The sequence below is a fragment of the Equus quagga genome, chromosome 7 (genome assembly GCF_021613505.1).
Source record: "Equus quagga isolate Etosha38 chromosome 7, UCLA_HA_Equagga_1.0, whole genome shotgun sequence".
Taxonomy (NCBI): Eukaryota; Metazoa; Chordata; class Mammalia; order Perissodactyla; family Equidae; genus Equus; species Equus quagga.
The window spans coordinates 37,772,878-37,786,733 of record NC_060273.1 but is presented as its reverse complement, the minus strand read 5'-3'; the positions used below and the strand labels follow the sequence as shown (position 1 = coordinate 37,786,733).

The window sequence follows — 13,856 nt, the reverse complement described above, 5'->3', positions numbered from 1 at the left end:
ATGCCTTAACCACCGGGGCCGAGCGACCGGAGGGGTGGGCGCCGGAGGCAGCAGACTTGCGGCTCGCCGCAGGGAGGCGCAGGCACCCGTGTCCCGCCGCCGCCGCGTGCCGCGTGCCGCCCCGCCCCACGAAGTGGAGCTCGCGCCTGCGCAGTAAGAACGGCGGCACGGGCGCGGCGGTGCATTGTGGGAGCCTTGCGGCTCGCCGTCGCCCCGCTGCTGACTGGGTCTCTCCTGCCCGCCGCCACCCCGAGACCAGGGGCCGAGAGGAAGCGCCGGAGCCCGCAGTTCTCCCCGGAGTCCCCGCCGTTCCCGCCCGCCACCCTGGAGCCACTGAAGGACGTCCACGTGGGCCTAGCCCCACCCGGCCGCGACCCCACTCGCCTGGCCGTCCTCTCGGGCCACTACCTCTACTATCACTACGGCTGCGACGGCCTGGACGACCGGGGCTGGGGCTGCGGCTACCGCACTCTACAGACGCTGTGCTCGTGGCCAGAGGGCCGGGCCGCGGGCGTGCCCGGGGTTGCTGCCGTGCAGGCGGCCCTGGAGGACATGGGCGACAAGCCCCCCGGGTTCCGGGGCTCCCGGAGCTGGATCGGCTGTGTGGAGGCCAGCCTCTGCCTCCACCATTTCGGAGGGCCCCAGGGGCGCCTATGCCACGTGCCCCGTGGAGCCGGGCTTGAGAGGGAGCTGGAGAGGCTTTACTCCCACTTCGCAGGGGGCGGAGGGCCTGTCATGGTTGGGGGCGATGCGGATGCCCAGTCCAAGGCCTTGCTGGGAGTCTGTCTGGGGCCAGACACTGAAGCCTACGTCCTGGTATTGGACCCTCACTGCTGGGGTGCTCCGAAAAACTCCACTGAACTGCAGACTGCTGGGTGGGTGGGCTGGCGAGAGGTAAGCACAGCCTTTGACCCCAACTCGTTCTACAACCTGTGTCTGACCAGCCATAACGCCAAAAAGCAACAGCATGCCCTGGACTGAGGCTAAGGTTCCAGAACTGAGACTGGGTCTCTGGCCCCATACACATTCACCTACCCGCCTCTCAGGCACAGGCTGCTTGATGTCAGGCCCCCCAGGAACAGGAAGTCCAAGCAGAGCCTGCGCCCTTTGGGCTCAATAAAGAGGCAAGACCCAGCTAACCATGGCCCCAGCCAATTTGGGGGAGAATTGGGGAAATACATAATATATAGTCAGTCAGGAGTCTGTGGAAGTGCTTTTATTGGCAGTAGGGCTGAACGTACAAAAAATTCTCAGAGCTGGATGGGACAAGGCAGTCAGAAGTACAGATGATATCAGGAATAAGGAAAAGTAGGCGGCTCAAAAGAAATCCACATCATCTGGAGCATCCAGGTCACGATATTCCACAATGGCCCGTGGGTCTCCACGGACCATCCTGTGAGATAAGAAAGAGGTAAGATGGCATGAGAGTTGAGGGTCCCTGAAAGAGTTTGAAGAGGCAAGAAAGCCTGGGCATCTTGGCTCATTCTCACCTGTTTCGAGGTTTTCCAGGATAACCTCCCTGGCCTCGGAAGGCATCATAGTTCCCTCGGCCAGCACCATAGGGGGCATGCGGGTATGGAGGCCCTCCTGTGGGGACTGCAGGGCGCACAGCACCAGCTATGAGAAAGATCAGTGTTGAGTTGGAAAACTATGACCTCAACTACATCCCAGCTAAGTTTTCTTTCTACCAGCCCCTCACAACCACCAAGCCACTCTTTCAGCTCCCCCTTATGCTTACCTCCATATCCCAAAATGGGGGGCCGAGGCTGACCATAGGGCATCAGGCCCTGGGGAGTCTGGTGTGGGTAGGGGAGTCCCGGAGTCAGGCCTGGGGGGAGTACAACACGGACAGGGACATGAATTACTGCGGGGGGGGGGGGGGGGGGTGGACGGACACACACACGGAGACAACAGGAAAACGACAACTGGCTTTTAAGAATGTGGCCTGAGCGTAGGGTAGACAGATTTGGAGAACCAGGAGTCTCAATGGTCCAGGGAGAGGAATGTGGCAGACTCTCACGGATCGTATCTTACTCTGGGCAGGGCCAGGTGGCTGAGCTGGCTTGATCTCAGGCAGAGCTGGGCGCTTGGCATCAGTGAGAAAGTTGTTAAAAAAGGCCACCTCCTTCTTCACTTCCTCAATTTTCTCTGCATGCTTGTTAAAGATATGTTTCCGTACAAACTCAGGGCCCTGGGTGAAAAGAGGAGAGGGTCAGAACAGAGCAGCAATGGGGCTTCCGTAACCCCAGACCCAATCTGGAAGGGTAATCAACCTCCCCTCTCACCAATCCCACTAAGCAATTTCCTCCCCAGGCCTTGAGGCGGCTTCATGGCTCAACCCCCACCTCCCACCATTTTAACACACAACTCTCTAACATTCCAGACCTTGAATTTCTTGCCACTGAGAGGGCACAGCCACTTATCCTTGCCCAGTTCCTGGGTGTTAGAGGTGACAAACTTTTCCACTTCCTGCTCAGGGTCTTTGCGACCCATCTTCTGGGCCTCTTCCTCTGAAAGAGATTCCCGCACACTCAGCAGCGGAGTCAGCTTCTCCTCAAATGTCTTCTGCCACTCTAGCACTGTGGTTTGGGAACAGAAACCGACAGCAGGTTGGAGAAGGGAGCCAGAAGCAAGGAATACAAATGGGATTAGACAAGAGGGTGGTGGAGCACTGCCTCCAGAGGAGAACTAAGACCAGAGGCAGCTGGGGAGAAAGGGAGACCAAAGGGGAATCAGGAGCGGGGGGAGCTGGGAGCTCACCTTCTCCATGACTGATGCGGTTGGGTGGCATGGGCCCCCGAACATGGATGATGCCACAACGGTTGGGCATTTCATCCTCATTGGGGTACTCGCACGTGTTATAATAATCCAGGGAATGCACAATGCGCAAATAGAGAAGGAGTTTGTCCAAAACCTAAGAGAAACAAGAAGCCGTGAGTTCACCACACTCTGGCCCCTTTGCTGCCCCGAGCCAGGCTCTCGCACACCCCACACTCTGCTCTCGCTGGCACCTTGATAAGCTTCTCATCCCGTTCCACGTTGATCTCTGCTGGGTTCCCTTCCTTAGGGGGCTCCTCAGGGGGGGCCCCCCCACTGCTCCCCAGCAGCTCCTCCTCCTCGGCACTCACTTCCTCAATCAGGTAGTCGGTGATATTCTTCAAGATTGGGTTCTGAGAGGGCAGACTCTGGGAGGAAGGGAGATATGGGGCAAGTGAGGCAGAGAAAAGCCCTCAGGGTAGGCAGCCTAGGAAGCCCCCCTCATGTGAGAGGCAAGGTGCAGCAGGAGCTCAGGGCCCACTCGGCCTAACTATAATCGTTGCCTCGTTATTTGTCTTCATTCTTGTATTTGGTCCACCCTAACATACAAATCATCACTAACGCCAGTCTGTTCTGTTGGAAGCAAGAGGTGCTCCCCGACAGAGGCAAACAAGCGGGTGGGTATAAGGATCAATGCCAGAGGTGCCCACACATGAGGTGGTATCAGCTGCTTTTGAAAAAGCCCCATGGGAAGTGACTGACTGTTGGCAGAGGAGGTGTCCCGGGCTCAGAGGCCCAGAGCTGAGTCCTGTCGTCCAGCGTATGGATCAGCTTGGCGGCCAGCTTGATGTCATTGCGCACTATCTGCTTGTGTTGGGTGATGCCGTTGATGTTGCGGACGCGACGGGTCAGGTCTCTGTTCACGCCAGGGCTCAGCTCACACTCTCGGAGCTGGAGGGAACAGAGAGCTTACCAACACTTGCCCAAGAAATGGCAACTCAAAGGCTGGCCCTACTGAGGGCAGAGTGATTAGACCGTGAGCACCCTGAGGACAGGGACCAGGCATGTCTTGTTCCCGGTCACAGGCCCAGAGCCTGGCCCAGAGATGGAAGTATATAGTTAATGTGAGCAGACTGAATGGATGAAATAGGGGGCAGAATGAATGAAGCAATCAACGAACAAGGGAATCAGAGGTGTGTGCGGCATGGAGCGCCCCACTTTCTCTTCCTCAAAATAGTCCCACTCCCAACACTCACTCGAATATTCTGCAGGTTCCAACAAATCTCCTTGATGTTAACACTGCGGTCAAAGGTCACCCAGCCACGCCGGAAAAACCTATACAAGAAAGAAAACATCAGCATAATCCTGGGGTGCAGATGTTCTTGGCCATTAACCTTCCCTGCACCTTTTCTTCAACTAATCCAGGGTCACACTTCTTTCCATCCCTCACCTCCTCTCGGGCTGAGGCTCCGACAGTGCCACACGCATAAAGCCTGGATATCTTTTACAAAGCTGGAAAAGCAGAGGAACAGAAACCCCATTTAGTGATTCAGGGATTCACGTCGTCCTCCATTCCCCATGTTCTCGGAACCCTGGGGGACTGCCTTTACAACTTTACTCGGGCAAGAAAAAACCAATAAAGGGCTTAAGAATAACAGCACTCGAAAGCAAATGGTGCCGTCAGGGTCAGCCCTCGAAGGGCATGGGCCCATGGAAAGAGGGCCTCCCTATTAGAGAAGTAGGGATATGTGTCAGAAGCAGTGCCAGATCATCCTGTCCCAGCCGTGCCCTAGCTGTCAGCCCCACCCCAACACCATTTTCGCCACTCACAGAAATGATCTCAGCCCGGGAGATGTTGGGGGCGATGTTGCGCATGAAGAGAGAGCAAGTCTTATGCAGTGGCCGGGGCTTACACTCCAGCCCAGGGGTGTCCTTAGGCTTCTCCCTTTCTTCTTCCTTGGGCTTCTCCTTTTCCTTGAGTGCTTCTTCTAAGCAGAAGTGGTGGGAGTTGATGAATTTTTATCGGTGATTTTGCAGTGGACGATATAGAGGTTGTCAAACCCCCACCCCCCAACAATTTCTCCCCCCCCCCCCCACCTGTTCAGTAGGAAAGAATGGACTAGAAACAGAAAGTAAAACCCACCAGCATCCTCCTTCTCCTCCTCTGCTTGGCCGCTCTCGGACTCCGACTCGGACTCCGACACACTGCCCTCGTCAAAGCTGTCCTCACCACTGTGCTTCCTGTTCCGCTTCTTGCTGCTCTGTGAGAGCCACAGCCAGAGGCGGTGAGGAGACAGGAGGCCCCAGCCCTGCCAGTGACCCCATGCAACAGCTACCCTACCTTTTTGGCTTCTTTCTCAGCGTCGTCTTTCTTCTCTTCCTTTTCCCCATCACCCTCGGATTTCTTAGTTTTGTCATCACTAGAACTGTCATTTTCAGCCTACAGGTGGAGACAATCACTGAGGATGTCGACGTTCCCTTCAACCTCTATCAGAGGGCCCCTCCCATCCTCTACAACTGAGCCCAGAAATTCACCTCTCCTCCACCCAATACACAACCCCCTAGTTCCAGCTTCTCTGGAGCCAACCACCACCCAGGCAGCTCCCTCCTCCCAGGCCCTCACAGGCAGCACCCAGAGGCCCAGCACTCGGACCTGTGTGCCATCTTCTTTCTTGTCATCCTTGTCGTTGGCCTTGCGCTCTCCATCCCCCAGGCCTGGTCCAGCCCGGCCTTCCTCTTTCTTGCTAGGCTCCCCGGGCTTTCCTGCCTGTTCCTCCTCCTCCTCTTGCTCCAGGATGCGTAGGTCATTCTCTGTACCTCCTTCCATCTTAATCACAGCTACCAACAAAGGGAGCAAAGGTCACAATCCAAGGGCCCTGGCCTTCAGCCTTTGGCTTTGTGTCAACCTATTTCTGTTTCCCAACCAAGACCTTGGTCGCCAGACACCCCCACCTCTCCCAATCCACACACCTGCATCCAGCATCTTGACAATGGCATCAGCTTTGTCTATGTCCAGGAGAAGATTATCAAACCAGCCACTCTCCATGAGGGACAGGAATACCCTCAGGCGGTTTTGCAGGGCCCCCCGGGCCTCCTGCCTACGCTTCCCCACCTCATCTGGGTGGTACTTAGAGCGAAACCTGGGAAGGAAGGGAGGAGGGAAGAGACAAAATAGTCACTGGAGGCCAGGGCCAGGACATGGGGAGGGGCCCAAGAAAGTTAGGGCATAGCCCCCATCCTCTCACACCCACAGAAGATTAAAAGCAGAGAGACTGGGGAGAGCGGTGCATTAGAACCACCCAATACCCCCAAAAGGAAGCACAGGTTATGCTCGGAGAAGATTTGGGGGAGAGCCAAGAACTAAGAGCTCTGGATTTGGGAAGAGCAATGACTACAGGGCTAGGCCAGGACTGGAGAGGCAGACTGATTGCCTTAAGTCTCTGGGAAACACTAACTTTAAAAAGTGTAGTTTCCCAAAGCTTCTGAGAGGAAGGCTTAGGAAATACAGGCTCCAAAGAACCTCCCTCTCCTCGCCAACCCCAAACTAGAGTCATTAAAAGGACTGTTCCCACCAACTCCCTCCATCCCTAGGTGGAAGACAGAGGGAAACCTGAAATGCACCAGATAGGAAAAGCCAAAAAGGCAGGATACCTTTCTCCCCCCTTGGGAAGACAAGCAGATGGTAAAGGAACAGGGAGAGACCAAAGGAAGAAACGAAAGTGCCCTTATAACCTTAGGTACTGCCCACAGGGAGAGCGAGAGGAGGGGGGAGGGGGAGCATGAAAAGAGAACATTTAAAGTAGGAGGACCTTGGGGGAAAAAACAGAAGAAATTAAAGAATATGAGAAAAAGGAGAAAGAGAAAGTGTAAAAGTCCCAGAAATCAAAAACAAAGGGAAAAACTAAAGATTAGACTGAGAAACAACAACAGAGTAAATCAGGAAGGAAGTGTTAGGCAGGGAGCAAGAACAGGGACAGAGAAAGAATGAAAGGTACATGAAAGACTGAGACAAAGGGACAGAGAGAGAAGAAAGAGGGGACAGTGAAAGACAGAACAGAACCACGAGTTGAGAATAAGAGCAAAGGAAAGCCGCAGGCGTCACCTCCAGGATCTTTACCTTGGCCGCTTGGTCAAACAGAGCTCAAGATTTAACTAGCCGCGCCCAGGGCCCATGCTGGCAGGTGGGCACCGGCTGGCTCCTGGCTGGGGCGTCCCGGCCCGGATGCCCCACCCCGGCGGGACTCCGCGGTGGGGCCCTGACTGACTAACTGCCTGAGCAATCACATTCAGCTAAACCGCTGCATTGTGCACAGCAGTGCCCTGCCTGTCTGCCTGGCCGGGGCAGCGCGGTCAGCCCAGGGGGCTCATGTATGGGCTGGGTATGGGGGGGGTGGAGGGGGGTTTGCTCCGAGCTCCGTCGATGGGCGGGTGTAGTTCCCAGTTCTGGCTCTTTTCAAGGAGGAGGAGCAGAAAGAGGATGAGGAGGAGGAGGAGCAGGAAGGGGGGAAAAGATGGTTGATTAAAATTAAAACATCCACAAAAGGAAAAAAATTAAAATTCTTTTTCTGTCAAACGACCCTGAGATCTTTGCTTTTCTTGTCTGGATTCACTCGTTGCTTTTGGGAGGACGCCACAGCCACACAGGGTCCCGGCGATCAGGGATGACAATGACCCAATATCAGCAAGTGGGAAGCAGTCTGCCTGCTGCCCCAGGGGAACAGGTGGCTCTGGCCAGCTGCCTGGAGGTGTCCCACTCACTGAGGACAGTGGGGAAGGGAGATGGGGGGCCGTGGCAGACACTGAAGTGACAAGGAGAACCCATCAGCCAGTGCTGCTGTATTCCCATCCCCCACCCCCAGGAAGTTCTGGATTGGGGAAAATGGGAAGAGGACAGGGCTGCAGGCTCCACTGGCGGGGCCAGGGGAAACATGCCAGGGAAAAGACAGCAGGAGGGTAGGGGCACTCACCACTCCTCATCTTTATGAGCCAGGAAGAAATCCTGCATCTGCTGCCTTCGAAAATCCAGCTTGTAGTCATTATAGCGCTTAACTGCCTCGGTCTCATCCACAGAGTCATCCAATGACAGGAGAAACTCCTTGAAGGTCTTCATCACCGGTGGTGGCACACCCAAGTCGATCTCTGCAATGCTGCCCAGCCTGGGGGGGGCCCGGTCAGGAAGTCTTGGTTGTAGGGGAAGAGGGTGGGGGATGGGGGGGCCAAGGTAGCCAGCTGCCCCCTTCCTTTGCCCACCATGGACATCACCCCAGGCACCAACTGCTACCACCCCCCCAGGCTCTGCTCTGTGTGCCTAACCCACTTCCTGGCTCCAGCCACAGGCTGTAGCAACCCCAGTCCATCCCCCTAGCCTACCAACTCCCTTCTCCCAAGGAACCCCCGAACCCCAGGTCTTTACCTGGCCTGGATAGGCAGAACATGATGCTGCATGATGTGGACGTCTGGGTGGCCCCAGGGCTGAGGGGGGCCATAAGTTGGGCCCCCACCCCCCCCAGCATAGGGCATCTCATAGCCACTGTGGTATGGGTCAGAGCTGTGCTCATCCCTGAGGGTGGGGGGACACAAAAGTCAGACAGAGAAGGAATCATCTCCCAGAGCACGAAGGAGGATGCGACACAGGGAAGGGCATATGGAACATGGTCTCTCGCCCAAAGGTTTAAAGGGACAAGAAGGTGGGTTTACAGCAAGTTTGAGAAAAGGAAAGGACACATAAAGTTCTCAGCAGAAGTGAGGGAAGACAGCGGAGGCCCAGGTGGAACTGAGAGCAAGGAGAGGAGACAGGGAAACTGTTGCCATCTCACCAGTCTCGCCGCATGCGCTTCTGCGGGGGGCTGAGCTCGTGGCGGGGAGGAGAGAAGCGCTCTCGCCGATTCCGGTCATAGTCGCGATATTCACCCCGACTGCGGCGCTCCCGGCCACGGTCCCACTCTCTGGAGACCAGGACGAGCAGCAGTAAGTAAGGCACCGCTAGATAACCTGAGTTTACACTCCTGGACAGGGACTTCCTGTCCTATCTGAGACACCAGACTAAAAGCCTAAAATCATGAAACTACTCTCCAAACAGAAAAAGACCCTTGCCTACTTCCATCACTTAGCCATTACCCACAAACTGATGGCTCTCCAACTCTCCCTCCAGTCTGGCCTTTTTCCTGAGCTCAGGACCAACATCAACAATCCCCCGCTAGACAGCCACTGTCACCTAACGTTCCGCATGTCACAACTGAGCCTATTATTTCTACCACTATGGGCCCAAACTTGCTTCCATCCTCCCTGTCCACTCTCAGTTATATCAACGTTATCACCACGCATCCAGTCACCGAGTGACACCCTTATTTGTTACAAGCTTGTTGATCCTCTGCCTCAAAGCCTATTAAAACTGTCCTCTTCCCTGCCATCCCCAGACCCTGTGCCCTAGCCCATGTGCCTGATCCTGGTCATTCCTCCTGTAACTGCAGCATTGGTTTTGGTTACCAGCCCCTGGTCTCTCCCCCTTCTCTACTGTCAAAGTGCTCTTTCCCAATCACAAATCTGCTGATGCCATGCCCTTGCTTAAATGCCCTTGCTTAAATACACAACACTGTTCAAAACCTTGGTTCCTGGGTGTCATTCCAGCCTCTCCACCAGTCTTAACCGTCACAAATCACCTCCATCCCCATCTTAACGAAATAGAAAAACGAAATCCTTGCTCTAACCCAGTGGGTTTCAAACTTTTTGGTCTTGGGATCCCTTTACACTCTTAAAAATTGTTGAAGATTAAAGAGCTTTTGCGGGGCCGGCCCAGTGGTGCGGTGGTTAAGTCCATAGGTCCTGCTTCTTGGTGGCCCGGAGTTCGCTGGTTCGGACGCCGGGTGCTGACACGGCACCACTTGGCAAGCCATGCTGTGGTAGGCGTCCCACATATAAAGTAGAGGAAGATGGGCACGGATGTTAGCTCAGGGCCAGTCTTCCTCAGCAAAAAGATGAGGATTGGCAGCAGATGTTAGCACAGGGCTAATCTTCCTCAAAAAATAAATAAATAAATAAAGAGCTTTTGCTTATGTGGGTTATATCTAGCCATAATTCTACTCACATTTGAATACTATACTCAAAATCAGAACAGAAAAAAAATAATGCCTATTAATTTTGAAGTTAAATATTAACATAAACTACATCTTTTTATGAAAAATGCCTATTTCCAAAAAAACTTCAGTGAAAAAAGTGGATTGTTTTACATTTACAAATCTTTCCAAAGTCTGGCTTAAGAGACAGTTGGATTCTCACATTTGCTTCTACATTCAATCTGTTATATGTTGTTTGGTTGAAAAACATGAAGAAAATCTGGCCTCACAGATACATAGTTGGAAAAAGGAATACTTGAAGAGCCTTTTCAGATAACTGGGGACATTCTTCCATACCACCCAAAACTTGACGAAAGAGCTTCTTAAAGGCTAGCTGCAATGTTGAATCTGAAACCCAATCAATGAACATTCTGTACTCTGCTACATTCCAATCTATTGTTCTACCTGGCTCTTTGAATGGATCTTGACACATCTTTTTATACAATATCAAAACATCATGCTCACTAGTATCACTACGTATCTCCTCAGAAGAGCCTTTAAGTAATGGGATACTGTCAAGCTCACACTGGTAGATACAAGTTTTCCAAAATTTCAGTTTTCACTGGAATGTTTCACTTTCCCACTTGCAACAAAACTGACAAATTTCCTTGAAGTAACAGGTTCTCTTAGTCTGTTTTCAAGAAAATGTCTGTCAAATACCCAAATATGAATAACCACTATTTGACAGTCTTTCATTCAGGTAAAAATGACATCCCACAAAAAAAATAGTTCAGCTCGCAACTCAATCCCACAAATACTCTTCCTCAAGGTAGCCACTGTACTCCTGTATGCAGAAGTGCTTTGCGCATACTTTTCATTCATCACGTGTATTAAAACGATGTACAGGGGCCGGCCCCATGGCCGAGTGGTTAAGTTCGCGCACTCCACTTCAGCAGTCCAGGGTTTCACTGGTTCGGATCCTGGGCGCGGACATGGCACCACTCATCGGGCCATGTTGAGGTGGCATCCCACGTGCCACAACTAGAGGGACCCACAACTAAAATGCACAACTATGTACCGGGGGGCTTTGAGAAGAAGAAGAAGGAAAAACAAAAAAGAAAATTGGCAGCAGATGTCAGCTCAGGTGCCAATCTTTAAAATAAAAATAAAAAAGGGGGGGCTGGTCCGGTGGGGCAACAGTTAAGTGTGCTTGTTCTGCTTCGGTGGCCCAGGGTTCGCCAGTTTGGATCCCAGGTATGGACATGGCACCGCTTGGCACGCCATGCTGTGGCAGGCGTCCCACATATAAAGTAGAGGAAGGTGGGCAGTCAAGAATCCAATTTAATAAAATTAAAAATTTCTACTGCTTCATGAAGAACATTAAGTGAAAGTGGATTGGCTGAGGCACCAGCAGTTTCTTTCACCAATGCTATAGCATCAAGAATGTAAATGTCCCTACGGTGAAAACGACAATACCACCCTTAGCGTTAGCATAAAAACAGATGTAACCTCACAGATCCTGAACAGTCTGTGGGCCACACTCTGAGAACCACCACTCTAAAAACATTAGAATATGTGCTCTTTTCTGCACACAGCGTTATGTCCCCAACTCCAAGCTGTTCACGCCACCTGTGTCTGGGGAATTCCCATTCGTCTTTCCAAGTCTTGCCAAGTGTCGCTTTCCTGCAGCTCTCCCCTCCCTGAGAAGATCTGTTCCCTCAGCGCTTACCATCTTCATAACGATCTCTCATACACACTCACTCGCAGCATATACCCAAGGCCATTCTGTCCCTGACTTCAAGCCCCAGACTGTAAACTCCTCAAGGGCAATAACCACATCTTATCCATCTTCAGAATTCAGAAGAGCATCTCTGATTTCCTTCCTTCTCAGAAAATACCAAGGAAAACAAAGAGCCACATAGAGCCTCCACGATGAAGAGATTCACTGACGGACAGACTGACTGATTTAGTCACTTTTTCAAAACAATACTGAATGAACAAATGTTATCACAGTAAGTCACCTCAAACTCTTTTTTTCTGGTAATCCAAAGGGAGCCAGTGCCATCAGCTCATTGGATATTTATGATGTCCCTTATATTAAAAAAGTCTTCCACAGTTCCTCTCATCTTGATTACTTTATTTAAAAACACGTTAGACATTTCTTAATGGAAACACCTTAACTATAATTAACTCAAGAACATCCCAGAAAGCTAATCTCTAGCTGAGTCAAACCTAATCAATTAACCCAACCATCACCCTCCAAAGAACTCCTTCTGATGTTAGCCAGGACAATTACAAGAAATTTCACCATATTCTGCCAGGCAACTGGTCTGACAACCTCACCCGTCAAGCCAATTCTGTATGACTTTTTTCCAATCCACCTTCTCGAGATATAATTTACAAACACTAAAATGCGCACATTTGAAGTACACGTATAAACACTGCTTTTTCATACTCAAAACTCTCTTAGCTCTATTGCTTTGATCTCCCGGACATTTCAAAACCAAGCCAGAGCGAGCTCTTGGGCTAACAGCAAATAGGCTGAACCGCAGGAAACGGCCAACAACGAGAGGTCTCACCTGGTCCGCCCTGATAAAATTACAAGGGCAGCGCCATGAGGATGGAGGACAGCAGAACGAGACAGGGGCACAAAACTGAGGAAAAGCAGCGTCTCACCGGTCATTCCAATCGTCCCCTCGCCGTCTTTCATCCCTCTCCCTGGAACGGTCATAGTCGCTGCGCTCTCTTCTAAACTTGTCCCTGCGCCTGCGATCGTACTCGTCATCACTGTCACCCATGGCGCGGTCGCAGGGGGCCTGGAGCCCGGACAGGGGCGGTCAGGGCACCGAACAATGACGGGAGGGAAGGCTCGCCCCTCCGCAGCAGCGCGCCCGCCCTGCTCCGCACAGGCCAGCCAGCCGCCGTCCCCGCCATCCTAAGCCCTCTTCTCCGGCGGGTCGGCGGCTCCGACGCGGCGCTCGTCCCCACGGGTCTCCCGCCACCCCGCGGGCCCCGGGCCCCGCTCTCCGGGCGCTCCCCTCCCCCACCTGGGAGCGGCCGCGGCCGTTAGTCTCGCGCTCGGGCGGGCTGGCTTTCCGGGCGACCTGGGCCCGCCTCCGGCCTCGGGCGCGCGACGAGGACGGTGAGGAGGGTGAGAGGGAGACGCGGGGCCCTCAGCTAGGGGGCTGAGGCGACGAGAAGAAGGTGGGCCAGCGACGATGGGCGGTCGGCGCGCGCCGCTCGCGCTGCGCCTGCGTCACCGGCGACACACCGCCTCCAACAGCAGAGTGGCCCCCGCGCGGCCCGAGCTGGAACTAAACCTAAGAGGGAAAGACGGGGAGCACCGGGGCATGACGGGAAGGGGCGGGGACCCGGAAGTCTCGCACGCTTTCCAGGACGAGAATTGCGCAAGCGAGAAGACCTACGGGAAGCCGGCTGGACCAAGCGCCGCCTCGAGAGGGCGGTAGAGCTCTCTGGGCGTGAAGGGGCGCTTCTCCGGGCCGAGGGCGACGGCCACGTTTCCTTGGCTTGGTCTTGGGTCTTTTCCAGTTCCCATCCAGCCGTTGTCCGGCCCGCGCTTGCTCCGGGCGCCTTCTAACCTCCTCCTGGGTGGTTGCGCCCCTCTCCTCGCGCAGCGCCGGGGCTTGGGGAATGCGTTCGCTCAGCATGATGGAGCAACCATTTTAAAGCATCCCTCCCACCATTTTGTGCTCCCACCAAAGAACCAGCCTTTATTGGTGACTCGGTGTGAGCTCCGTGGAAAACCCATTGTTCCTGCTCTTCTCCGACAAAGGCGCCCCATCTTTAAGCAGAACGGCCAAATCTCAGTCTTATTCCCAACCAGTACTTTGATGAGACAGGCAGGATTTGGCTTGCCCCAGATGAAACGCACCACCACCCCAGAGATAATACCACGTCCTGCTCAGTGAATTGAGTGGAAAGGCTTAAGAATAGGGAATGCTGCCTCCCCGGAGCATGCTGCTGCAGCTTTGCTCCCGGCACGGAGACCAGTGTCTAGTGTTTGGTGTCTAGACCAAACTACATTCA

The 13,856-nt window shown here is 53.6% G+C and overlaps 2 protein-coding genes across 5 annotated transcripts; one reads left to right on the top strand and one right to left on the bottom strand.

Annotated features, from left to right (window-relative positions):
• Window positions 1–41: 41 nt before the first annotated feature.
• Window positions 42–1,193, top strand: UFSP1 (UFM1 specific peptidase 1 (inactive)). The gene has a single exon (XM_046665306.1). The coding sequence runs from the start codon at window positions 553–555 to the stop codon at window positions 979–981; it is 429 nt and encodes a 142-aa protein (XP_046521262.1). The 5' UTR covers window positions 42–552; the 3' UTR covers window positions 982–1,193.
• An 8-nt stretch (window positions 1,194–1,201) lies between these two features.
• On the bottom strand, window positions 1,202–13,692 carry SRRT (serrate, RNA effector molecule). Of its 4 annotated transcripts, none has more exons than XM_046665296.1 (20): window positions 12,857–13,692; window positions 12,486–12,625; window positions 8,574–8,702; window positions 8,171–8,317; window positions 7,725–7,913; window positions 5,728–5,897; window positions 5,411–5,595; window positions 5,099–5,197; window positions 4,901–5,018; window positions 4,588–4,742; window positions 4,208–4,269; window positions 4,014–4,092; window positions 3,520–3,708; window positions 3,012–3,185; window positions 2,761–2,914; window positions 2,386–2,579; window positions 2,035–2,191; window positions 1,739–1,828; window positions 1,491–1,617; window positions 1,202–1,393 (listed from the first exon to the last, which is right to left on the bottom strand). In XM_046665296.1, exons 2-20 carry the CDS (start codon window positions 12,605–12,607, stop codon window positions 1,318–1,320), a joined length of 2,616 nt encoding a protein of 871 aa, XP_046521252.1. In that variant the 5' UTR covers window positions 12,608–12,625; window positions 12,857–13,692; the 3' UTR covers window positions 1,202–1,317. The 4 variants fall into 4 exon arrangements, with proteins under 4 accessions (XP_046521252.1, XP_046521250.1, XP_046521251.1 ...); XM_046665294.1 differs by having other exon boundaries at window positions 1,739–1,840; window positions 12,857–13,689; XM_046665295.1 differs by having other exon boundaries at window positions 4,588–4,745; window positions 12,857–13,687.
• Between the last annotated feature and the right edge of the window lie 164 nt (window positions 13,693–13,856).